Source organism: Microtus pennsylvanicus, chromosome 8 (assembly GCF_037038515.1).
Source record: "Microtus pennsylvanicus isolate mMicPen1 chromosome 8, mMicPen1.hap1, whole genome shotgun sequence".
NCBI lineage: Eukaryota > Metazoa > Chordata > Mammalia > Rodentia > Cricetidae > Microtus > Microtus pennsylvanicus.
Genome location: NC_134586.1, coordinates 20,829,728 through 20,856,959, shown reverse-complemented (window position 1 = coordinate 20,856,959; position 27,232 = coordinate 20,829,728). Strand labels below are relative to the sequence as shown.

The 27,232-nt window shown below is 49.8% G+C and overlaps 1 protein-coding gene across 1 annotated transcript in view; it reads right to left on the bottom strand.

Moving 5' to 3' along the window:
• Positions 1-14,752, bottom strand: part of Prmt8 (protein arginine methyltransferase 8) — an 84,004-nt gene extending 69,252 nt beyond the window's left edge. The window contains exon 1 of the mRNA XM_075982680.1: positions 14,240-14,752. Coding sequence (XP_075838795.1) covers positions 14,240-14,314 — 75 coding nt within the window. The 5' untranslated portion in view covers positions 14,315-14,752. The remainder of the gene's footprint in view (positions 1-14,239) is intronic.
• Positions 14,753-27,232: the final 12,480 nt, after the last annotated feature.

The window sequence follows — 27,232 nt, the reverse complement described above, 5'->3', positions numbered from 1 at the left end:
GCTTCATTGCCTTCAGTGAAACAGATGTGGTCAGAAAGTTTCCACTGGCTGGGCCAGCAACTGCCCCCCCCCATTCTGCAGCAGCAGTGGGCAGCACCAGGCTGTTCCCTGGCATTCCCAATCCTGGCATTCCTGGTAACTCTGGCAAGATGAGTCAGAAGGTCCTGGGGCCACAGCCAGCTCCAACACTAAGCCAGCCAGGTGCTAACGTCTTTGGTCCCCGGGAGGGGACAAGGCAGCACCTTGCAGGGAGCAGTAAGGTAGGGTGAGTTCAGGAGAGCCTGGAAAATGACCACAGCACCTGATCTCCAGCCCCCAAACCAACTCTCTGACTCGAACAGGGCAACTTGTCATCAGGGGGCAGCCTCTGCCACCGTGCCCCCTCCTCTGTCCAGGTCCTCCTTGTCCTTCTGGACTGAGGCTGGAGAAAGATCCCAAGATCTGTTAAGTCACTTTAGGATCCTCAGAGGAAAGCATCAGGGCAACATGCTACAATGTAGTATTCCTTATCCGAAGCTAGATGGAATAAAAGCCTCTTGAAGGATATACACTAGGACATGGGTCTGCCTCAGCCGGGTACGCGACTAAATTCACAGCCATTGTTAAAGACAGTCCCAAAGCTGCTGACATTTGATGCTCTCGTTCTTCAGATTCTGGCTCCCTTTGTCAGAATGCTTGAAAGGGACTGGTACTGGGGAAAGACATGCAAGAAGCCCAGAGCTGGGTTTCCAAAGATATCTGGGAACAACAAAGTGCAGGCGATCTGATAGACGGCACCACAAAGAAATGGATGCTCTCCTGGGGCTCAGTGGGATTCACTGAAAACTGTACTGGGAAGAACAAATTAATATACAGGAACTCCAGAAAGGACCTCCAAAAGCCCCTGCTGTCGGGTAAGGTGTTGAGCGGGTCTAAAGGTCCTTTCGCCTGCCAAAATGTAAGGGAACTTAACCAGGCATAACCAGTCGAGAGGACTCCCGCTCTGCCAGGTTAGCATCGGAACTATGATGGCGGGACAGCTGAAAACCTCAGATGCCCTGACTCTTGGCTTCACAGAGCTCTGGAGAATACTCATAGTCTCTGCAATGGCCAGCCACACAATAAACAGTTGTCGACTGGGACTCCAGTGTGTTGAATCCCATGACCCTCATCCTAAAATTATTTAATTCCCACTAAGGCTTAAAGATCTTGGAGGACACTGACCTTCCCTGACAGCACACTTTCAAAATATTTCTGATGCCATTATCCCTGGTTATTAAGGGGCCACTCCATAGAGCAGGACAGACAGGAAACACCTTGCCTGCTTTGCAGAGACATCACCAAGCTCCCTGCCTGCTAGCCTCCAACCACAGACTTCAGACCATGGCTTCTGCTTCTTGGTTCTCTCCTTTGACCGTGGTGTCTGGTATCACATGGGGACCAGAGAAACTAGAATGAATGAAAAAGAAAGAGAAGGCTGTTCATCCTTGGGGCTCAGGACAGGCCTCCCCCTGGCCCGACCAGATCACGTGACCTCCACTGGAGAGTCGGAGGATGGACCTGAAGTGCTCAAGGATCTCGGATCACTGAGAGAGTGGAGCAGGGTGCAGGCTCAACTGAGCCTACGAGAGAAGCCACCAGAGTGCCCTGCGGCAAAAATCACAGTGCTCCTCCATACAGGCTGCCCACGCAGTTTGGGTTGCTTTACATCGGAGAGTAGCAAGGATCTATTTTTAACCATGCAGATGAAAGAGTAAAAAGCAGTGCCGAACCAAGAGCAGGTGTGCAGCAAAGAAGCCCGGGCCAAAGTAGAAGCAGAAGTCTGATGGCTTCTGAACAGCATCTCCCCTGTAGACTCATATGCTTAACTCTTGATCCCCTGGCTGGCGGTGCTGTGTGAGAGGCCACAGACCCTTGGGGACACAGGCTCTGTTCAGTAGAAGCAGGTTGCTGGGGGTATACTCTGAAGGTTATATTTGACTCTTACTTCCGGGTTAGTTCTCTTTGCCTCCTGACCCAGACATGACACGACATGACCATCTATCTGTCCCACAAACTTCCTGAATTATTCCACCACGTCTTTCTTCCCATTTTGGGCAGCACCCTCTGAAGTTATGAGACAGAGCACGCCTTTCTGACCGTATGTCTGGTGTTTCTGTCAGAAAGACAAGGAAATTGACTGACGTGGGTATCATGTCCACTTGCCTGTGCAAAGGCACTGTGAGACTGTAGTTAGAGACACTATCAGCTCTCATCCCTTGACTGACGACATTTAATCTCAGAGTAGCCAGAGTTAACAGACCAACAAGGGGGAGCCAGCTGCTAGATCCAAACTCTTAGCCCCCTGTTTCTGGACAGATTTTTCCAGGCCTCTTTGGCTATCTCTACCATCTCTTGTTGTGACCAAAGGGCAAGACAATCCCAGTCACCAGTGACAAAATCCTGGCTCCTAGTCCTTGCTGAGCCTTATGTTCTCCTTATCACAGGGGGCCTGGAACATGGAGGACAGACTTGGGATCGGGAGGTAACAAGTACCTAACAAGCTTCAAGGGTGCTGGGGAGATGAACAAATGGGTAAAAGCACTTCTTACGCAAGCATGAAGACCTGGGTTCAAATCCCCAGCACCCAGACATGTAAAAGTCAGGCATGTCTGCACATCTGTAACTACAACACTGGGAGGGGGTGGAAAATGGATTCTGAGAGCTTGCTGGCCAGTTGCCTTCGCCAGCAAGCCTCCCGTGCAGTGAGAGACCTTGTCTGAAGGCAATAAGGCAGAAAGGGATAGTGAAAGACACCCCATGACCTGTCTTCCTCTGGCCTCTGCACACGTATACACCATACATACCAATGAAACACACACACACACATACACACCAGGCCTTGTTGAAAAGAGAGGAGTCTAGGCCTGTAGCTTTGGTGACTTAATATTCAGCAAGATGAAGATACACAGAGCAAAAGAAAGCGAGAGTTGTAGGAAAGAGAGGAAGACTAGAGGTGAACACCCAAGAGATCTGGGGTTCCAATGAGATGTCTAAGTGGAGAGATCCTGTAGGCATGTGGGGTGACCTTGGAGGGGAAAGCTTGGCCGCCACTCTGAGGTTGGGAAGCAGAGGCAGGTGAACCAGAAAGGAAGCTGTCGTCCTCGGTGTCACACTGTCACAGAACACCTGAGGCAGGCTACCTAGGAAAAGGGACTGAGACAGCTCAGAGTTTCAAGGGTCAGAGTTTGAGGTTGGGCTGCTGCACTGCCTGGGCCTCTGCTGACGGAAGGCAGGTGAAAACATGGCAGTAGAAAAGAACCATTTCATCTCACATCAGCAGACAGAATGAGACTGTAGTCCCATAGCCTGTGCTGAGCGAAAGCCATGAGACTCAAGTACCTCCCCGTCGGCCCCACCTCTTTGTTTCTATTACTGCGACACAGCAATGGGTTTCGCGAAGATAATTTCATTCACCTCTGTCACGTGATTTGACCATCTGCACTCCAGCCCCACCTCTCAAAGGGCCATCTTCCATTCCCACCATTCCGAGGGCAAAGCCTCCAAATGCATTCAAGCTCTGCACGCAAACCACATACAAACCAAGGAGAAGCCAGGGCAAGGATGAGATCACCTAGAGGAAGCTCGGGAGCAAGAGGAGGCAGCCCAAACCCCAGCCCTGGGGGAGATCCCTGCACCCGCATAACACGTGACGGAAATTTGAGGCCGCAAAGCCGCCTTCTTAATCCTGAACTCAGCCCTCTCTCCGCTTGGCTGTTCTCACAGCTGCCTGTGACACTGACTATCATCTTGACAGAATCTAGAGCCGCCTAGGAAGACACCACTGGGAGAGTCTTAAGGAAGTTTCTAGGTTGTTTTAAACATGGGTAACACCATCCCAGGGGCTGGGTGCCTGGGCTGAATAAAAAGGAGAAAACAAACAGAACGCCAGCATTCAGCTGGGACACTGCCTGACCAGCAGCCTCACAGTCATCCCTTCCTCGCCCTTCCTCACCCCTTCCCTGCCTTTCCCTGCCCCTTCTAGCCCTTCCCATCCCCCTTCTCTCCCCCCCCCCACTTTCCCTACCATGATGGACTGTAGGCTCAAACTGTGAGCCAAAATAAACCCTCCCCTTCCATAAATTGCTCCTGCCAGGCATCTTTATCGTGGAAGCAGGAAAGGTAACTGAAGTCATTCTAACCATGACCCACACATGTGACATGCTCCCCGGGCTGAGACCTCAGATACCGCCTCTGTCCCCAAATCTCCATCCAGCAAGTAAAACTGCCCCCATGCCTTCGGTGAGTGCTTGGAAGGATGAGTGTGTAAGGATGTGAGCATGGTTGTCCGTACACAGTACCTGCCCCCTCAGACAGCGGTGCACAGACCCCTACAGAAGCACACCCAGCCCCCACTCCCATAGCCTGCCAGGAGTCTCTCATTCACATCAGTTCTCCCAGGACATCAGAAGCAAATGTTCCCACTCGGAACTCTAAATTTCCCACTAACAACAAAACAAAAGCTGGGCGAGTAAAGTTCCAAGAGGAAGCAAAATATATATATATATATATATAACATTTGCAAGGCTATTTTGTGTCCAACGTCATTATTAAATGTAACTCTCCTAGCCACCCATACAATGTGCTTTGTAAGCCCACAGGGATGGAAACTCAAAACTGATGCCCCGGGCCCTCCTCTTCCACACTAAGGCCCTCAGCTCTAATTTGAGCAGAGGGACATAGAAAGAGATCCTATTACAAGGAGATTGGTACTCAGGCGTGGGACACAGGTGTAACATCCCTCAGCCGCTAACTAGTCTGTCTTTACCTAATTTACACGTGCACCTGGAGGCAAAAGTTGGACGAACGTGTGTTAATATTAACAAGGCTAGTCCTCAATTAAAATCCTATCTACACTTTTGTCCTGGGCTGTCATCATTTGTGGACTTTCTGATTGAGCCTCTTCAGAGAATTGCTGTCATAACCGCTTGTCTGGGAGAGATGGAGTCCTTGAATTGAATGCATCTGCGGGAATCCCAGCCTTTCATTTTCTGGGAGCCCCAGTCTTGAAAGGCCACCACTTTACTTCATCTAGTGGGAAATTATCTCCCACAATGCAGTGGCAAATAGGGCCCTAATTGATGAATTTGCTAATCGCCACTCCCTTTGTAGTGCCATTAGCCCAATTTGGCCCTACTCAACTAGACTAGCTTGGGCCAGTCCAAGCACACACAATCTTCTCCTAAGGGATTGTACAGGCAAGAGGGGAGGAAGTCCAACTCATTAATTAACCATCCAATCTATCCTGGGCCTCTCTCTCCTGTTTATCTTCTCCCCCTCTTGCCTCAGTTTCTCTCCGTTAAGAACATTAAGGAGAAGGCTACACTCACACAGTAATTAACAGGTGAAGGTTGGTTTGGTTTTGTTTGTTTTAAGCAGACAGGCTGGGCAGGGGCACAGTGGCACCTGAGCCATGTGTGCTTCCTCGGGCACACTATAGTCTGGCCAGCTGATGCTCCCTTCTCTATTTCCCTCAGATTATCGGGGATGTTCTGGGATTGCACTTTTGTTGAAGATGTTATCAGGTACCAGAGTGCTTACCCTCCAGGGACGAATGAGCCCCCAGTGCAGAAGGTCAACCTGTGACCACCCTCCTGTGACAAGGCTGTTGCCACGGGACCAGGGCACCCCAAGGCAACAATACGCTGGATTCCTATCCCCAGCTGTCTTGGACTACCTAAACTTGAGCCTTTCCTTACCTGCTCAGCTCCTGCCTCTGCTGCACCAACTGCATGATGTCACCAGCTAAGGCTCTTTGTTTGTCTGCTCCCACTTTAAGATTCCACCTGATAAGGCCAGGTGATTAATGACGGCTCGTTAGCTCATTGGTTAGCGCAAACCTCATGCTAACCACTGTACTTGTATAATCAAACCCACTCACCACTCAGAATGGCCTTCAGGGATGAAGTTCTGTTACAGATCATGGATAAATACCGGGTGCAGATACACGGAGGAACCTGTAAGAGCTGGCAAGCCGCAGATAGCTAAGGTCACAGTTTGGCCAGAGAGGCCAAGAGCCTGCCTTCAGCCTTCACTCAACGCCAAGCAATCAGTAGCCTGTTCTTTAACTGTTAGTAAATGCCAAGAGACTGGCTGTGCCCTTGCCATCCAGAGTAGCCTTGCCAGTAACACTGCTGATGGGTTCACAGCTCTGCCTCTTAAATAACTGTACTGACAGCTCCCAAACAAATCCCCTGGGAAGCTCACCCGCTGCAGTCCAGTTACAGGTCTGCAGATGTCAAATGTGTGTGCTTTTCCCATGCCTACAAGTTCATCTGGTGGGTAGGAGCTGGTGTAGAGCAAAAAGGAAGACAAGCTTGAGGTAAGGAGTGTCCATAAAGAGAGGACAGAGTCAGGAGGTGGCAACATTGGTAAAGTACTTGTCATGGACGCGTGAGGACCTGACTTTGGATCCCCAGCGCCTGAGTTTAAAAGGGGAGCTGGGCTTGCTGGCCAGTTGATCTTGCTGGATTGGGAAGCTCCAGGTTTAGGAGGAGGGCAAGGGATGAAGTCAGACACTTGATACAAACCTCGGGTCTCTGTGTGTACACATGTGCAACATACATTTGAGCGAAGCAGACACCACACATGCACCAATAATATATTCAAGAGGGAGAGGCAGAAATGGAGTAAAAGAAGGGGAGAGAGAGAGAGAGAGAGAGAGAGAGAGAGAGAGAGAGAGAGAGAGAGGGAGAGGGAGAGGGAGAGGGAGAGACGTTGTGTCAATAGCGGAGCACATTCCAACTCAGAGCATTACCTACCAGCTCCCTACCAACTGTATACTCCTGGTCAAGACAGTTAACCACTGCAAGTTGCAATTTCCTCACTTCCAAAATGCAATTGACAAGACATGCTTTTTACTGTGAAGATGGAGACAGAGACTGGTGTTCTATGGCTACAAGCCAGGAAATGCCCAGCACACTTGGCAACCACAGGAAGCTAAGAGAAGGGGAAGGAACAGGAGAGGATGCTCACCAGAGCCTCCAGACTGAACCAATTCTGTTGGCATCTGGATTGCAGGCTTCTGGCTTCAGAACTGTGAAAGAACTAATTTATTCCGTTTGAAGCCGCCCAGTTTGTGGTTCTCCACTACAACAACACTAGGGAACGCAAGTGATGAAAGCAAAAAGATCTTTGAAAACCAACCAACCAACAAACAGTCTTTAGCGTTCACTTCTTCCCACCAAACAGCAGTTAGCTCAGAGTCTACGTGTGGTCCTGATGGCCTTGAATTTAACCTCCAAGGTGGTGCACTCTATTAGACAGGAGTGTTTTTTCATGGCCCACCAACACACTCTCCAGGAGCAGTTGCATGGATGGGGGGGGGGTGAGATAGTGGTCTCCAAGTTCGGCTATGTCCTTGTTTGCCCTATGGCATTTCTGAGAACTTCGGAGGTGAAGGTGGCAAGATGGTGGTGGAGACAACAGGAGGATACCCAGAAAAGGGAAAGTAGGACCTTTTCTAGAGGGCTGCCAAGTCCACAGGTCCTCATTCTCCTATTGATTTTTCCTTCCTTTGTTTTCATTTTTTGGTTCTTGCCTTTGGTTTTCCCCATGTCTTTGCAGACTCAAGAAGTGGACAAAATGTGGCTTTTGGTGACCAAGAGTCAAAGTTTAGGGGCTTGGAACATACTCGTTTAGGGCCTTAGAAAGTCACACTAGTTATCCTTGCCTTGACTTCTTAACCTACACAATGGGAATAGCATGTATCTCACAGTGTCCCATGGGATGGAATGTGTAACAGGGCATCTAAAGGTCATATGAAGAGGAAGGAGATCTCACTGTGCACAATTTCCATGGAGAAGAATATCGCTTTGGATGATGCTATGGGTCAAGATGTACCAGAAACCATGAACAAAAAGTCAGAACCAGAAATTTGATGCTCTCTTTAAAGGGGGCAGAAACATCATTGCTCTGAGATACAAGGGTGTTGTTCTCTGTCTAGATTTGAGTTTCAGCTCCACGATGGTGATATTATGAAAATGTGCAGGTCAAACTGTTTGCATTTATCAAATAACACTTTGCAGGAGATGGATCTTTACCTATGGGTAGCCCATTAAAAATCTGAAGAAAGCCATGATGTTTAAGAGAATTCTAATACCAAATGAAATATATAAAGATACTTGTGCGAAAGAGCCGACAGCCTGAATGATACCAGACAGAAGAGTCTTCTCAAATGCTCCCCTCTGCATGACCCCTGTGAGAAGCCTGATCTCAGAGTAGTAGAGAGAGGGGGTGGGATTTGAACACAAAGTATAAAAGAAGTTAACAGGCTTGGCATGGTGGAGCACACTTCTAATCCCAACACTCAGGAGGTAAAGGCAGGTGGAGCTCTGTGAGTTTGAGGCCAACCTGATCTACATAATGAGTTCCAGGCTAGCCAAGGTATATAATAAGACTCTTTTAAAAGAAGAAAAATTTGGAGTCAGTAGCTAAACCCTTAGCTAGAAGCCTAACCACCTAGTTTTACAAAAGTAACTGTAATTACGATCTGAAAGAGCAGGCTCAGAAGCCAGGAAGAACTTCTCAACTACAGAGATAACTGGGACGCTAGGGGAACCATTTTCTCTGAAGCCTTTTGACAAGAGACCACCAGGTAGGCAGCTAGGCATCTTGGGTAAGGGCATTCAGAGGCAAAAGCAATGACAAAGCAACTTTTTTGGAGGTCCCCGTCCATCCTTTGACTGCTTCAGCTCGCAAGGATGAAGCCCCCTATGTCTCATACACACAATAGCCTCTTGGCGGCTCACACATTGTCAGGCTGCCCATTTCTTCCCTGCTGGCACAGTACAGTCCAAGGTGTAAGTAGTGTTTTTACAGATTTCTGCATGTTCCACACTGGTATGTGAGAATCACTTCGCATCGCAGTTAGCAAAGAGGAGGAAATGAAGCTCACTCCCAAATTGGAGACAGGAGTGTTGTGTTTCACCCTTTTTGACAGCCAAAAGCCAATTTAGGACTTTCTACAAAGCCAGATTTGCCAGGGGGAAAGACATGTGGGTATCTTCTTAAATCTCCTAAGCTCAATCAGTGTTTGCTGAAGAAAGAAATATGAATGTGGATTGCGAATTAGGGGCCATTTAGACAAGAGAGGTAAGAAAGGGAGAGCCCACCCAGACTGAACTTCTTCTAGCAAAATTTGTATAAGCTGGCAGGATAACCGCCAGACACCAAGTACTGGCCAGGAATGAGCCAGACTCCTAACCCCAGCACAAGACTAAACGTATTTAATCATAACAGCAATCTCCTCATGTTATTGGTTCAACATAGCAACACTTCTAGGGAGCCTAGAACTAGACTTAAAACCGAGTCAACTGACTCCAGGGCCTGAGGAAGTATTTGGTGGGCACGTTCTTCAGAAAGAGACCTAGAAGCAGATCATCCTCAGAGAAGCACCTGCCTCCTGCCTCCTCTTACTTTGGTCTCTCATTTCTCTGACATTGGGATAATGGGATAATGGCATTACAAGTCTACACAGCGCTTGGAAAGTCGGCTTAGTTACCCCCATAACTCCAGCTGTGCTCATGGGTACCTAGATTCTGTCATCACTGTAGCATCTTCCTCAGTCGGTGACGACTCTCTTTCTGGGTCAGCAAGTCGACAGAACATCCAAGAAGCATTCTTGGAAAGGGTTATTGCAAAAAACTGTTTTTTCTAGCCCTGGTGTTCTCCTTTAGGGTGATGGATCCCCAATCGAAGAGTCACTAACCATAAATAATGCATCAGGTTTTCACCAAGAATCAGTTCAGCAAGAAAAACAGAGAAGGGCCCTTTGACTCCCTGACTTGTAAGAGGCCCTTGTGATTAATACATTTATCTTCTTTTAGATGAATACCCCATAGCAAGAGGCAATGATTACCAAACATTGGATAGAACCGCGAATATCCAGAATGTACCAAAGTACTCTGAGTGGTTGCAACATCTGGATTCCAGAATCTTCATCCGCTGTGAGTTTTAAAGAACTGCATTAGTTCTAGCACAGCAGAAGAATATGAGATGGGGACCCCAATTTTCAGAATGTCAGAAGGCTTGAAAAAGTCTTATAATTATACAAATCAATTCAATATAGCACGTTATTTACTATGAGGCAGATACCATGCCGAAAACAAAACATATAAAAAAGTTGCATATCCAGTTGGAAAAACAGATATGTATAAAAGACAATTATCTTGCAATAGGAAAGGCAAGAGGCAAACAGCACAAACGCCTAAGGAGAAGTGACAGATTGCTCTCCCTAAGGAGAGAGGTTAAATGAGAGATCTGGGACGGCTGCCCAGAGGAAGCAACATTTGATTTGAGTCTTGCAGGTCGAGGAAGACTCCCTCCCACCCTAGAAAAGAAGAATGGGAAGAGACTTCCTAGATGGAGGGAATGGAGGGAAGGACACAAGGCATTCAGTCCTAAGTTCAGCCATCTTGGAGGCTCCCATGGGCCAGATGTTAAAGGGCCTTGCCCACTATGTTAAGAACCCTGGTACGCTGTAGGAAATGGGGCAACTCCTAAATTTTGAGAGAGCTGCCCTATCAAAGCAGATGTATCTTTTCCAAAGCCAGCCATGCAAGGATGGGGAGACTGAACCAGCATGGCCAGGTTCCAAAGGCTAAGGCCCTGACACAGGATAAAGGGCCTTCCCTGGGCACTGAGGGTAGGTTGCAAAGGGTGGGAGTGGAGGCTCTGCAGATGTCACAGGAGGCCCCAGCATGAGGCTGAATATGTAGCTCAGTTGGTAGAGAGTTTGCCTAATACTCACAAAGCCCTTAGTTTATCCTTAGCACTGGGTAAGTCCCAATGCAGTGTGTCACATGCTTATAATCCTAGCGCTGGGAAAGTAGAGGCAGAAGGATATGGAGTTCAAGGTCACCCTCAAGAGTTTGAGGCTTGACTGGGGTACAGGAGACTGGTGAGAAGAGGCATGGAAGCAAGGGCACAGGAGGAAGCAGGAAGTGAGGTCAGGTACTGCCCCAGTGTTCCCTGACACCACACACAGAAACAGCTCAGATGAATGAATTAAGAAGATGAAATCCGAGTGATTGAAGGTGCACTCAGGACCAACTGTAGCCACAGAGCCTTGCAGTGGAGGCTCCATGCCCTAAGGTCTCTCCTGGCTTCGGGCCTGGGGACTACGGTCACAGTACAAGTAGCTACATCCCTTACCCCTTACCCCTGCCTGATAACTGTCACCTCATTCCAAATCTTTACCTTATGGGGGAAAAAAAACCCCTCTCATCCTGCCATCCTCTCAGCCTCCCTCTCCATTGCCTCTTTCCCTTCTGAAGTAATCCTCTCTTCCCACTCCCCATCCATCCCATTCACACCGCATCTAGCTAGAAATAGCAAGAGTAGGGCAAAGAGCAACGAATCCAAAGTGAGGGCAATCCACGTTCCAAGCCTGATTTAGCCCACCAGATGGCTGTAGACACTACCTGACCTCAGGCTACTTTGTGCCCTCAAATAAAGTGAAAACCAAATATTCGCCTTTGCTTCTTTAACAGCCTTAGTCGGAGGACAGAAGTGCTAAGACCAGCCAGAGGCCTGGCAGGATGCAACAGGGCTCTCCAGCAGGAGTGTCCACTAACTTGTAAGTTCTTTGAGGACAAGAGCCAGACCATTGGGGTCTTAGAGGAGGGGGGTCTACTTTTTCCTGGTACAGAGTGAGTGCCTGTTAGGGACTGGGCAGAAACCCTTGTCACCCTGACCTCCACATTTTCACAAGGTGGCTCTTGCCAACCCTACAACGTGCAAGCAATGCACCCCCACAATACCCCACTTTGGAAGCACTGCTTTTCTCCTAGCTTATTCCAAAAACAGCCCGTTCCTGGAGGAAAACCAAGCGGTAGTCACGAGGCCTGGATGCCTCGCTGGGCACGTTTGTTTGACCAAGTCTGTGTTCCATCCTTTCTCCAAGGAAGTTGCTGAGAGCTGAACCTCCTCTGTCCTCCTTTGATTCATTGTCCCTCCAAGGGGCCCCAGCTGGGTATTTTCCTACCAAGCTGCCTTTATGCCTCCTCCCCTTCCCCCACCTCTCTATGTCTTTCTCTTGCTCTCTGTTTCTCTCTCAATCTCTGCCTCTGTCTCTCTCTGTCTCTCTGTCTTTCCCTGCCCCCCAGCCCCCCCCCCCCAGCCCCCGCTGCCGCCTCTACTGCTGTTTTCATTGATGCCTTGAGCAGAGCTGGCATGTGCGACTGCTGAGAAGGGGGAGCGTGGAGCAGCGGGGGAAGCAAGTAAAAATAGCTTGTCGCGCGTCGCTCTGCCTGCTCCGGACGCCTTTAACCCTCACGGAGAGGGAGAGAACCGCAACCGCCACTGCACACTGCGGAATGTGACCCGGGTCTGTACCAGACTCCACGCGCCAGTCCGGGTGATGGCAGATCAGGACCCATGAAAACTTTTTTATTTTATTTTTATTTTTTTTTTAAGACAAGCAGAACTAAGGTGGGGTAGGGAAACCGAGGGGAAGGGCCACAGATACCGAGCTTCAGGGACTGCTACGTGCCTGGTCCAACACTTTACCAGAGCGCGGCCTTGAGACTCCAAGCTATTTTTAGAAACCTGTTCCTCGGGTGGGCGATCAAAGGGCGGGTGGGCGATCAAAGGGCGGAGGGGGAGGGGAATGAAGAGAGTCGCTCGGCTGCGTTGTTGAGCGCTGGGTATACTGTACTCGGTTTCAAAGGTCTGCTCTCGGGCTGGGGGTGGGGAAGAGGATAGGCTAAGGAACGACACGCGGGCTGGCTTTGCCCTAACTCAAGGAGAAAAAAACATTAGCTGTCGAATGCCCCTTGTCTTTCAAGCCCTAGAGCACGTTTATTTAAAAAATAGACAGCTGCCAGAAGCATGCTGCCTCTAGTGCCCAGGAAATGGGGATTCTTAAGCTTTGTTGCCTACACTGTCCGGTGGGAATGAGTTGTGACCTCTAGGAAAGAAGGCCAGGAAGGGTCTTCACATTGTTTTTGCATTCCCGCTAGGCCGGGACAGTTGCCGCGCCACACCCCCATCTCCGCCCCACGCTGCATATGGGTTACCGTATGTGAAATGTACGGCAGCCCCACCAGACACCGGGCTATTAATAGAGCCCCGGAGTTTGCTCTGTGTCTTTTTCCTGCCACCGAATAAGGGATGATCACACACACCCCACTCCGCCCCCACCTCGGCGCTCAGTTCCTCCGCGAAGGTAAGGGGGCTGCCCACGCCGATTCCCTCCGTGACTACAGGTGCCCAGATCCGAGGAACCATCCCGCTGTAATGACAGCGGGGTCAGAGCGAGACGAAAGAACAGACTTGCTGGGGACCCAAAGCCCCGCTGGGCTCTCTGAAGATCAGGGCCAACTCCGGAGTAGAGAAAGGGCAGCTAAGGGGCTGCCGTGAGAGCTGCCGAAGACGGAGGGCAAGAGTATCATTTGTGGAGCTAGAGCGGCCTCCTTAAAAGCTGCTGTGGGACAAGGGGCCTCAGACCCGTTTCGCGCCGCAGCCTAGGGCGGGCAGCCCCCACCGCCTGTGCAGGCTCGGCTGCGGCAGGCGCTGTCCCTGGTGCTGAATGGGGCCGCGGCCGGTGAGCCCTCCCCGGGTTCCGCGCTCCCGCATCTCCTTTAGCATTTCTGAACTGCCGACCTCCAGTCCAACCCCTCGTGTGGGCTGGAGGTACCTGGTTGCAGGTGCTTGAGTACCGCCACCAGGTCGGCCCCCTGAGGCCGGGAGCTCTCCGCGGTGCTGCAGGGACCCGGAGGTTGGGGACCGCCTTGAGCTTGAAGGGTAAATCCCAAGGCAGCGGTGGGAGATGGTCGAGGTACTGCAGGGAGCAGACCTGGCCCTAATATAACCCACCCCAGCTCTGCGTAAAGCCGGGATCCGGGGTTACTATCGGAATTCAGGGCACAGGAGCAAGGGAACGGGGCTGCCCAGGGTCTGGGACTTGGGGGAGCAGGAAGGGAGCAGCGGGTGGCAGGAGAGGGTGATGGGGGTGAAAAAGACTTTTACATTTTCAACCGGGGGCAGCTGAGACATGCACCGTCGCCCCCCACCCCTACACTCCTCTCTCTCTCTCTCTCTCTCTCTCTCTCTCTCTCTCTCTCTCTCTCTCTCTCTCTCTCTCTCTCCCGGCAGAGACACAGTGGAATGGGGAAAGTTTGGCACCGCGGCAGCGGTAGTAGCAGTTACCACCGGCGGCACACGGGGGTCCGAGTGGGCGGCAGGGTCGCCTAAAGCCCCGGCCCGGTCGCCTTCTTACCTCCGTGCTTTCGACTGCGTTCTCCGCCATTTTCCTCCGGAGGAGCAGGCAGCGGGAGGAGTGTTTCATGCCCATAAGAGCCAGCAAGGGTTTGGGGATTCGAGATAGTAAAGAAAGAGAGAGGGCTGGTATGGCTTTAAAAGAGAGCCAAAGAATGCGAGAGGAAGGGGGGGAAAATCCCCAGCTAGCCCCTCTGCCTGAGCGTCCTCGGCGACAATCGAGCTCCGTGGAGTCCCTCCTGCGGTCGCCACTTTGTTCACGTTTCCTCGCTCTTCATCTGCCTCGCATCCCTTCGCACACTTCCAAGTTCTGGTCGAGCTCGCGACCCCCTCCGCGCCCCTCTCCTCTGCGCGGCGGGCTGGGCGGGAGGGAGGCGGCCCCGCGGGCTAGCGGGCTGTAGCCGCGGTTCCGAAGTCCGGCAGGCGGGAGGCGGACGCCAACTCTCCCAACTTCTGCCGATCGCTGGGCGAAGCAACACGCGTCCTGCTCGGCGCTCCCGGGGGCTGAGCGGGTGAGTGGGGGCGGGGTGGGAGGTGCGCGGGAGCGGGCGGTGGCGGGGCGCTGACGGCGGGGACCCCCAGCCCGCTCCCGTGCCCGGGACCGCGGGGTCTGGGGGCCGCCTGCGCTTCGCTCCGCTCCTGTCGCCGCGCACACCTGGCGCGGGGGCTAGGGTTGAGCGCACGCTGCAGGGCCGTGCGCCAGGCTCCCGGAAGCCTGCGTCCGCGAGGCTGTCGGAGGTTCTCAGCCCGGGTGCGAAACCTCCTAGCTAAGGCAAACCCGGGGCAAGACTCGGCCACCGTCACCTCGTCTTCGTCGTCGTTCTCCCCGCCCCCCCCCCTCCGGCGATTCCTGGATCCTTCGCGGATTACGGTTTGGGAAGTGGAAGGATGGATGTCTGGAATGGGGGGGGGGGGGTCCTTAACTCCTTCAACTCTAGGACTGAGTAGGCCGTCTCTATCTAGCCTTTCCTTCACTCTCTGAGCCCAAGACTAGAGGGGCTTTAAATCCCTCTCAGGAGAACCCGGTTGGGTTGTAGGTGGCTTGGGAGAATGATCAGAAACAAGTCAATGAAACGACGTGCGGTCTACCTTCCCTATCTCTGTCTTGCCTGACAGCCCCCCTACCCTGGGACCACGTTTCTCCTCGCCCCTCCTTCCCCCTCCCCCACCACCAGATTTTGAAGTCCCTTTTATGGGAGAGAGCTGTGAGGATGTCACGTACCCATTAGGATTCTCTAGATCCTTTTTTAAGGGAGTTTGGGCGGCAGCGGGGGGGTGTGAATTTTTATACAATGCATTCCTGTCTTCACTCTGAGAGCTTTTTTTCTCCCTTTCGGCCATCTGTCAGGCACTGGGGGACAGAACAATGGGGGAAGGAGGCCGCACTCAGGACACTTTAGCTGGCTATCCCAAAGACAGCTGAACTTCAGGTTTCCCGGCCCCACAGGTCAATGACAGGGACCTCACAGATGCCCCCATTACATTCTGCTCTCTTTATTTCCGTCCCCATTTGACTCATCTGATCCAAATGCCCTGCGTACTCTGATCGTAACCTTTGATAGCCAGGAAGTGTAAGAGTGATTGTCCTCAACTAACCCGGATCCATTGAGGAAAAGGGCCAAACCAGACTCAGCGTGATGAATTTCTCCATCAGATCAGATCCTCCAGCAAAGAGAAGAGACATTGTCGTAAGTGGGGGGTGAGAAATAAAACACAGGAAGAGGAGACCGTGAAGAATGGGAAGGATTAAAGAAAACGCAGCAAGAAGCTTGGGTAAACTGAACCACATTTATTATATGCTCTGAACAAGAGTAAATTCAAATGAATGACCTCAGCCTCTAAGTCCACAGACCTAAATTGGAGTTGGGCACAAATGAGTGATCTTTGGCAATACCTGGTCTTCTTCACTACCATCCTGCCATTCTTCCAAAAGTTGTATAGGGGAGCGGGAGTATAAGTGCATCTAAAGAGTGACTCTTACCCTCTGGTACCTTCTGTTTTCTAAGCATCTTCTCCCAGATCAAAGGACTCTGCGATGTTGGATCAAAAGAGGCTCAGTACTTGTACAATCAAATAAGACTAGAAAAAGCAAGATCCCCGCCCACACACTGGGCCAGTCCTCTTGCAGATTAAGGACCCTAGATCACAGAAAAGGAGACATTTTTCTATGGTCCCTTGACAAGCTGGGGAAGCATCTGAAACCAGCTCTTCAACCCAACACTGTCCCCACCCCACACTCCTTCTGCTTGTTCATCCATTCTCTGACTAACGGGGGAGGAGGGGCGCTGAAGCAGGCTCCCACCGAAATAGGCTGCCGCTGTACGTGATTATGTTGCTATGAGAACCTCAGTGGGGGTGTTTCCTCAGTTCTCTGTTGAAATCCTTTGCTGTGCTTGGCTTCTCCCCAAGTACAGACACCGCTCCTGTTGGAATGGGGAAGGGACACGGAGAGCTGGGTTTTTACAGCAAGAGTTTTCTATTTCAACTCAAAGCCAGACTAGGTCACTGAGTGAGGGATCTAGGCCACTAGGGTTGCTCTGCAATGGCCAGAGGCAAGCATGAGTGTGACCTATCATGGCTGATGCTCCCGCCCCTCCCTGGACCCTCCTGGAGCTGAGCACCTGTCCCTGCTGCCAACCTGCCTAATTACAGATTCACACACTGAAAGGTGGAGCATGGTGATTTGTTAGTCTTGAATACTGGGTAGAGAGAAGGCTTAGGCCTCAACGTACACACATACAAACATGTATACACATAACAAGAATTGCCTGAACACCCACCTCCTAGGGTTAAAAAAAATCCATGCTGTCTGAAAAACACATAGTAGGCCCTTTCAAGGACTATTTTTTTTTTTTTGCCATCCCCTCAGAAGCCAACCCTTTTCTGTATCAGAACACTCTCTTTTCAAGTTAGTTTAATTATCCCACATGATACTGATTGAGCATCTCTTGGGTGCCTCGTTCATTACAGGAACTTGGCTTAACAAGGCAACAGAACCCACCAGACTTCTGCTGAGTTCTCAATTTTTAGTCACCTTGATGCTTGGACCAGATTGTTTGTAAAGCTTTTGGAGAGTTTTGTGGCAAGAGAAAACACGGGGTGACAGAGGCGGTCAGCACTTGCCATGTTGTGTGTTTGATGTGTCCTGTGGTCAAGTGGTCCCGAAGGCCCGCTAGCTCATTTTCCTTGCACTAGACTTTGAATAGAACAGAATGTGCTGGATGGAACAATTGTGTGTTCAGGACAATGCTGACCTGATGGTGAGAATGCAAATATGTAGACATTTGCTGCAGTTTGTCTTGGAGTGAGTTAAACGTAATAGAGAGTTCCCATGTGTTGTAGTCTCTATATCTAAACAGGTTTTCATGTAGACCTTTTGGCTACTCCTTGGGATACTGTCTCCACCAAACAAAACACAGAGGAGATACACACAGAGAGACAAAACCCAAAGAATTGCCTTCAGAATGCAATCAAGATGGGGGTCCAGGGTGCCTCATTCCATACACAGCTCTGGAGAAGCTAACTGAGCTTGAAGAACAGGACAGTAGCTCCCAACCTTAGCTGCCTGATGGAACCGTCTAGGGAGCTTTAAACACACCAATGATGTGGTTCCTCCTCACATGAGAAGTTGATCAGGGCAGCAAGAATTTTAAGAGTTTAATTCTAATTGAGAGCCATGTTGAGGACAAACGGATACAGATATTTGGAGACAAGAACAGTGAGGTCCCTGAGGTATAGAAAAAAACACCTCCCAGAACCACAGGAGCTGCCCCAATGTGACAAGGTCTTCCTCTAACACACAAACCTATTTGGTGTTTTCCTCCAGGGCTGGGTTCCAATCCCAGAAGGTGCCATGTCAGCACCCTACCACTGAGCCACATTCACGGCCCTTGGTTTGGAGATAGGGTCTTGCTATGTCTCCAGGATGAGCCAGAACTAGGAAAACCCCTGCCTCTGCTTCCATGGTGCTGGACCTGCAGGTGTGTGCCCTGACACTGCGACCAGTACTGGATCCTGAGATCTGTGAAGTTGTGTTGGTGCCTGATTGGCATGTAGGATTGGAATGAGACCCTTGAGGAAGAGCATCATGAGGGAAAGTTCTCTGGTACCGTGAGATGCCACTGAAGAGCTGGGGTTGCTGTCACCAGGTTTAGTTAGAATCTTTATGTGACAAAGACATTGAAGAAGTTAAAGCACCAGAGGAAGTGATTAAATTGTTCTATTAAATAAAACTTGGGAGCCAGATATTGGGATTAAAATCTTATAGATCTAAAGAGCAATGCAGGAACGATCAGCTAACTCTGACTTTCCACACTTCGAGATTGAAAAGGCCCGAGAATCTTTTTAAGCCCCTCACTGTTCCTTCTGTGTCTATCATAATCTTGGTCCACCAAAAACCCTATGGTTAATTCTGACCAGCTGAATGTTGACTCCACCCTCTGATTCAAGGTTTAGCTTTATTGTTAGTCTTGGGAGTGTCAAAATGTGATCAGAATATCCCACAACAGGAGGTGACTTGTAAACATGGGAGGCCTGGATGTTCCCACCCATTTTCCTATTCGGGAACTCTATAATTTTGCCTGAGAGCCCATACTGGGGTTCCAGAACCAAACATTTCCTTGACGGCCTTGCCACTACCGTCAATCCAATGACCCAGAATAAGGATGCAGACCACGCTGCTTGGGAAAATGTAGGCACAAACTCCTGTTATAAGTCTGACCAATCTGTGCTATCCTTCTTGCCCCCTCATTGGAACTAGGGCTCACATAGGGCCACAGCACACTGCAGTGGGTCCATGCCGCCTCGAGAATCAGGCCACAGCCACTATCCATCACCACACATGGCAGCTAACCCAGCAGCGTTCTGAGTGTTGTCTGGGCCAGATGGAGTTCAGCCAAGGCTGCAGCAGCCACTACCTGGTCCAAGCTTGCAAGCAACTCCACACCTGGGTGGTTCTCCTGCACAAAAGCGTCTGCAGCTCTCTCTCCTTGACCTGAGGCCCACTGTTTTATGTGTTTGAATTTTTGTTTATTCTTTGGGAATTTCACAACATACGCTCCATGTGCACACCCCATTTTTGTAGCCACCCCCCAAAAGAAAAGAAAAAATAAAAATGATAAAATAAGCCCACTTCTGTCTTGCCAGCCTCTTCATCACATATTCGTTGGTCATATTGGTACTGTGAGCTATGGTGTGTCGCCAGTAGATCCTTTGCCCAAACAGCTTTTCTTGACAATGTTCATTGTATGAGCTGTTGGTCTGGTTCAAGTCCTCTGACTTCTGCTACACCAACAATACTGGACCCTCACTGAGACTCATCTTTGATATCCATCCTATTGTTGCCCAGAGTCATGGAGATCCTGAAGCTATGGTTCTGAAGGACTTGTCCCTTCACTGCTCCAGCAGGTCGTGGATGTTGGGTGGGCCAACTCAAAACTCTGGATGTAGGCCTGGATGGCAGCTGAATTGGTTAGCCCTGGTCTCTGGAGATACCCAACTCAAGCAATGGCCAGCTCTTCCCCTGGCAGCCAACGAGGGATAGAGCCAACTCTTCCTTGATCATGCCACTGGGGCCACCTCTCCTATGCCCACACTACCACCTGCTCTGCCTCACTGTTGCCAGCAAGGGGCAGGGTCAGCTCTTCCATGCCTAGGCCATTCTCCCACGCTCATGCTATATAAGAGCTAGCTCTCCTGTGAAGGAGTCAGTTCTCCCAGAGCCTATGAGGGGCAGGGCCAATTCTCCCAGGGCCTGGGAGGGGCAGGGCCAATTCTCCCAGAGCCTATGAGGGGCAGGGCCAATTCTCCCAGGGCCTGTGAGGGGCAGGGCCAATTCTCCCAGGGCCTGTGAGGTGCAGGGCCAGCTCTCCCAGGGCCCGTGAGGGGTAGGAGCAGTCTCCCAGGGCCTGTGAGGTGCAGGGCCAGTTCTCCCACGGCCTGTGAGGGGCAGGGCCAGCTCTCCCAGGGCCTGTGAGGGGCAGGGCCAGCTCTCCCAGGGCCTGTGAGGTGCAGGGCCAGCTCTCCCAGGGCCTGTGAGGGGCAGGGCCAGCTCTCCCAGGGCTTGATCAACAGGGACCTTGGACAACATCAGCAGGCTTTAGGCATCAGTCCAGACCTCAGGCATTCTCATAGCCTTTGGTGGTAACATGGGTCACAGATATCAACACAGACGGCAGCTGTGGCAGGGCCACAGACCCTGACATGGCCCAGATATCACATGGCCTTCGGTGGCAGGGCAGGCGACTCCCTTCAGCCCATGTCTCACTGCTGCCACATGTTCAGCCTCTCTCCAGAGCACACGGACCGTCTGACTTCTCCCGTTTCTCTACTGTATATTTCCTCCTCATAGTGGCACCCAGAGGCCACACTCTTCTGCTTGCCTGCAGGCTCACAATTCCAAAGAAAAACATGCAGCAGTGCCACCAAGGCCTGAGAAACATTACACTTCCTCCTTTTTGACATTAAGACCAGAATATGATGTCTTCCGCTGGTGTCCGATTAAGTATGTGTGACATTATTTGGCATGGTAACTCATTATTTGGGAGGCATGTTATAGTTCTGCACTGATAGGGTTTTCTTTGGTGCTTTGTCCTTATCAAGTCCACAAATCCTACTTGTGGACTGAAGTACAATCACCAACACTACAGAAAAAATTTAAAATGGAAAAATTCTAGAGGCTACTAAGATGGTTTACTGGATAGTGTTTGTTCTATAAACAGAGACCTCAGTTTGGATCCCCAGAACCCATGTAAGAACTGGGAGCACTGGCAGGAGTCTATGTAAGAACTGGGAGCACTGGCAGGAGTCTATGTGGGAGCTGGGAGCACTGGCAGGCATCTATGTAAGAACTGGGAGCACTGGCAGGCATCTATGTAAGAGCTGGGAGCACTGGCAGGCACCTATGTAAGAGCTGGGAGCATTGGCAGGTGTCTATGTAAGAACTGGGAGCACTGATAGGCGTCTATGTAAGAACTGGGAGCACTGGCAGGCATCTATGTAAGAACTGGGAGCACTGGCAGGCATCTATGTAAGAACTGGGAGCACTGGCAGGTGTCTATGTAAGAACTGGGAGCACTAGCAGGCATCTATGTAAGAGCCGGGAGCACTGGCAGGCATCTATGTAAGATCTGGGAGCACTGGCAGGCATCTATGTAAGAGCCGGGAGCACTGGCAGGCATCTATGTAAGAGCTGGGAGCACTGACAGGCATCTATGTAAGAGCCGGAAGCATTGGCAGGCATCTGTAGCCCCAGCACTGGAGGAGAGAGTGTGGGAAAAACAGGAGGGTCCATGGAGTCCAAGGGCAAGACAGACTAGCCAGCTGATGAGCTCTGGCCTGTAAGCTCAGTGAAAGACTGTCTCAAAAGATCAAGTGACAAGTGACCAAGGAAGACATCAGATGTCAACCTCAGACCACCACACATATATCCATGCATATCCAACTACACACATGCATGTACCTCCATGAACATGTACAAAGAACAAAGAACACATACAAACTACATAGATTACCCCCCCCCAAAAAAAACCCTAATACCTTTATTACCTACCTTTCTGGATGAGAAGGGCCCAAAGATAAATATTCATTTTTCTCAATGGTCTATGATAGGGTCCAAACTTCTTTGGAGACACAGAAGAGCCTCAAGACACCAAAATATTCCAAAATGCTGTCACAACAGAATTAGCTCTTTTTACCTGCTAACTGCTAAACTGTATAAGTCTCCCTTCCTTTTCAAGTCTTTCATATTTACCTTCTTACAGCAAACCCTTTCCAAGAACCCCCTTTCACCACCAATGCCAACTGGCAACCACTCAGCCTCAAGGTGTGTTTTTCCTAAGAACCCTCATGAAAGGATGACTGTGAACTAAGAGATGCAAAGCCGAGGGCCTGGCCTTGGTGGTACTTATCTGTCCAATGACAAACTCTAGTACAGTCAGCATCCTGAGAGTCTCAGGCGTTTTTTGGAGCCTTGTGAATTGGTTTTTACAGGTTAAATAGAGCTATGCTCAATGGCTTCTCGTCAAATATTGAGATGAGCAGGGAGACCCTGAAAGCGGTCATCTCTTCACCAAAACTGTGAGTCTGCATGCCAGGAAAGCTAGGAACATATCCCATTATGAAGATACATTCTGGGAAGGGCTCCTGCCTCAATTCTCCAAATGTACTGTGATTTCCCTTGATCGTAACACAGACTGCAAGCAAGACTGATCTCAGGTAGCCTGAGTGAGCCCGTACAGCCAAATAAAACCAAGAAAGAATGAGTACGCTGGTTTTCTTTACGGACCATTGAGTCATCATGATCACTTTCTTCTTTAAGACTTCACTGGGCTGGGAAGAGATCAGTGAAATGCTTGCTTTGCAAGCATGAGGACCAGAGTTCGATCCTCAGAACCCATGTTTTTTAAAAAAAAAAAAAAAGAAGAAGAAGAAGAAAAGATAAAAAAAAAAAAAAACCAGGCATGGTGTTATGTGGTTGCAATCCCAGTACAGCAGATGTGAGGACCAGGAGGAAGGGTGTTTGGACTCACTGGCAAACCATCCTAGTCTGCTTGGCAAACTGCAGAGAAGTGTGAGACCCCAAAGTGACAACCCCTGAGAAACACCTGAGCCTCTGAGGCTGTCCTCTGGCCTTCACATGCAGGCATTCTCTCTCTCTCTCTCTCTCTCTCTCTCTCTCTCTCTCTCTCTCTCTCTCTCTCTCACACACACACACACACACACACACACACACACACCATCTATCAGTGTCACTGTTGGCATTTCCCGCATGGTCTTGGAGTTCTGCTCCTGTAAATCTATGTAATATGCAATTGTGTGGGCACATGTGTGTGCATGCATACACATTATGTGCATGTGTGCATGGTGTGTGTATACATGTGTGTATGCATGGGTGTGTATGCATGTGCACAGTGCATGCTGTTGCTATGGCAATTGAATCATTTGAAACCTGTATCCTTTATTAAACAAGCCTTTTTCCAGGTTATCACTTATATAGCCAAGTTAATTTGTTTTGGCAAGTTAGTTTTTAAAACTACAAACATCTTGCATGGATAAACTCCACTTAAAAAAAAAAGCAACCCTTTATTAAAAGACCTTCAAGTTGTTCCCAGTTTTCTGTCACTGAGAAATTTATAGCAAATATTCTTTTACACATACCTTGTGAATAGGAGCCTTTATTTCCATGTGATGGGTTTCCAAAAGTAGTACTGTCTTAGTATATCTTGTCAAATATTAACTAAACTGATATCCAGAGATATAGCCCAAATCTTCCTTAGACAAAAACTCCACCTTCCTTCCCTTCTCTGCCCTAATGTCGTGTGTGAAAACATCCACTGCATCCAAACTGAGGTCAGCATATTGAGGCAGACCTGTGACATCGAAATCACATTGCATCAGAAAGATGTGTCTGTAGCATGAGTCTTTCAGTGTTAAGAAAATTCAAGAGAGTCACTGAGTCCTGTGGTGCTTTTCAGTGGTCATCTTTTCGGTGCCCAGAGTCCTCCCAAATGCTAGACAACAGGAATTGTTTTGATGTTTCCAAGACCTTCTGTGATCTGAAAAACAATAAGACTCTTTTTAATTGACAACATTCTTCTGTCTGTAGCCAGGACTAACCAAGCACCCTCGGGTCCCTTTTCTTCCAGGCTGTGCTGTGGTAGTGCCTAGATCAATAGCAGCTACTGCTGTTTGTACCTGATAGAAACCTCACCACGGTGAAGCCATTTTCTATCTCTAGGAGAGCTATGCTCCACTCCTCTATGGGGAGCATGGAGCAATGCTTCCTGGGTCCAGGTTTGCCCTACCAGGTGGGACTCATCTGTCCCTTGTCACTCAAGAAAAGCTCTCATCTGTGTGCACAGGGAAAAACGAAAGACACTAGCTAGCAGTAGGGTGTGAGGCACACGGCACAGTTCCTGGGTTACAGTGTTTAAAGGCAGGAGTGTTTCCTTCCTAGTTCTGCTTCTCAGATGTTATCAGCACTAAAGGTGTGTGTGTGTGTGTGTGTGTGTGTGTGTGTGAGAGAGAGAGAGAGAGAGAGAGAGAGAGAGAGAGAGAGAGAGAGAGAGAGAGAATTTTACCCTGAGAACAGACCTGTGTCTGAATCTGGGAAAGTTGCCTTACACCTTGTGACCCATTTCCTGCACTTGGAACAGGGATTTCCCTGAGAAAGGCCTATTTCCGTGTCGGCTTTGTCATCTTGGGGATGCTGTGGCAATCACAACTCTCTCACACACCCCAGTTACTATGAAGACCAACCAGACACATCGGACACAATACTACAGATGAGGAACAAAGACTAGAGTGTCCCCTCCCAACTGTAAGGGTGCCCATACACTCCTGGGTCAGAAGGCTTGGCTGCTGGCTGGTGGCACTGTTTGGGGCAAGTCACGGCACCTTAGATGGCCGAGTCTTGAAGTGGGTGACAGAAAGCAGGCCTTGCGGTCTATCCACCAGCCCTGCTTCCCCTCTGGTCTCTGCCCCATGTCCTGCCAAATGTAAGGAGTCCCAGGAAAGTTCCCAACGGCCACAGAGCTGCCTGCCACCACCTTTACCTCCATGATGCCCTTGAGCCAAAACAAAATCTTCCTTTTTGGTTGCTTTTGTCAGTTATTTGGCTACAACTATGAGAAAAGTAACCAATGTTGAAAGGAAATCCAATTCCGATGTGGTCGGAGGCTGATGGCGGCCCACTGTCCTGTTAACCACAGTGTGTGCCCTTAGTGAGCCATGCCTTGGCCTTTCCAGATCTCAGAAGGCATTTCAAAGATAGTAGCCAAACAGCCAATACCAGTTATCCTGTTTCTCTGGTTCTGGTCAAGAGCAGAGCTCAGGGGGAAAGCGGATAAATTTCTCTAGAGCCAGGGCTATTAGAGCGGCGAGCAGCGCCTGCTGATGCACAGCTACAGTAATCCACAAACTGACCTGCTTCGAGGATCCAGGTACATAAAAATAAGAGTTGTTGCTTTTTAAAAAAAAAAATACTTGTCAATGATTCTTGAATCAAAATTCATCCAGATGTGCGGATGACCTGGCCTACATAATGAGGGTCACTAAAGATGTCCCCAGTAACAGCCGTCTGGACACAAGATGAGGCAGTTAAGGAGCATTCCTTCCAGAAATAGTATACTCTGTGGCTAGCCTACCTGAAGGAAGGCAGACAGACATTATCCACTATCCTAGCTAAGCTCTCCACCGGCTTCCCAAGTGGGGCGATGGTTGGTTCAAGGTACTCCATGGGAAATGACAAGGATGCGAGGAGACTGTAAAATCACCCAGTAAAAGAAGAGTTCCGTTTCTTGAGCTTACCACTATCCGTGTGCTCCAAATGCGTCTGTGATTCGCCATGGCCAAGGACTATCTTCTCCTGCGTGTATGCTTTCCGAGTAGGTCTGTCTTCTGTGGCTGGATTTTTTCTCCCGGGGAGTCACAAACGTAGAGAAGAGAGTACCTAGTATCGTTAGTGTGAGGCGTGCATGGTGAGGATTCTGGGATGCGGGTGCCCCCATCATACCCTCCAGATCCTCTTGACAGCCTCAATTTCCAGTGCCCACCCTTGCACACCCCCATTGTGTGTGTCGAGGGCAGATAAGTGTGAAAGGCTGAGAGGCCTGAACTAAAGGACCAGGTCACAGATTCAGCTACCGGATTTCACATATGCTTGGTTTTCCTGGCACCACCAGCAGAGGATCATGGACTTTGGTCTTAAATTTGGGATCTGGTGTATGACTAACTCTGTGACCTGGGACGCAACAATTAACTTTCCCAAGTACCCGCATGCTTGTCTACAAAATGGAGCAGAGGACTGGCAAAGCACACTGTTTGGGGCTGCTATGATGCACCTAACCTCAAAACAAGTTCGCTCGACTCCCTAATAAATAAGAGTGGTGACACAATCTACTCTTGGACTCTTACGTACAGGGACATGCCAGCCCTGAGGCCAGAGGACCTGTCAACTTGGGGATAGCTATAGACAAGAGCAACTTTACATAACTGACACCTATCAACCTATATTCCCACCCTCCGCGCTGTCTGTCACATCTGCTTAGTAAGTTCTCTCAGGGGTGTCACTAGGGTTGCATAAAGACTTTGCAGGTCTGGAAGACATTGGCTTTTTACTGCTGGAAAAATTCAGCTTATACAATGCCCATCCAAAGATGCCAGAACTTATCTAGAGGATGCTGAAAATGGAGTTCATCACAGGAGGGAAGAAAAGGATCTTCTTTTCTTGGCAAGAGGGTGGTGGAAGAATTGAGGGTGGTGACGTCAGGACAAACTGCATGCGTGCCCATTTTCCAGTGTGCAGAGATGGTCCTGTTGGTTTCCTTACTTATTTCTTCTCTCATCCTCCCCTTCCTGCTCTTCCCTCCCCCCACCTTCTCCTCTTTCCCCTCTAATCAATTGTCAACCCTTGCAGGATATCTTACGCTGCACTGAGATGAATTAAACTTAGTATCTGAACTCTTCTTCCTGTTCCAAGAACGATGCCTTGGAATGTCAAATCGTAGTTTTCTGACTGAAAGAGTGAGTTCAGATCTTGCCCTCTCCTTTTCTCCTTTCATGTCAGTATGACAAAGAGGAGGTTTTCCTCTCCTCCTCTTGGTTCTTGTACCATTCTTGTCTCGCCCCTTTCCCTACCTCGCCACCCCTGTAGAATCACAGCCTGCTTTGGGGTGTGCAAGATGTCAAGCGAGTGGACCTGTGGGTTGTTATTGAAACATTTCAGGTAGAGATCTGATGATATCACTAGGAGACTAAGGCCTGCATCACATTAGGTAGCTAGGCTCCAGGGTTCTCCCTAGATCCCTCCTCTGATGGGATGCTTGTGATGGTCCTCTGGGAGGTTTCTAGGAGACCCACATCATTCATATTTGCAATAAACCATCTTGAGCTCCCTTGGATCATCTTCTGATAATCTTAAGTTGCCTTGTTGCCACCTGCATTAACAATGACCCTTGTGAGACTGTGAAGGGCTGTGCCTAGGGTTGCTGAATTC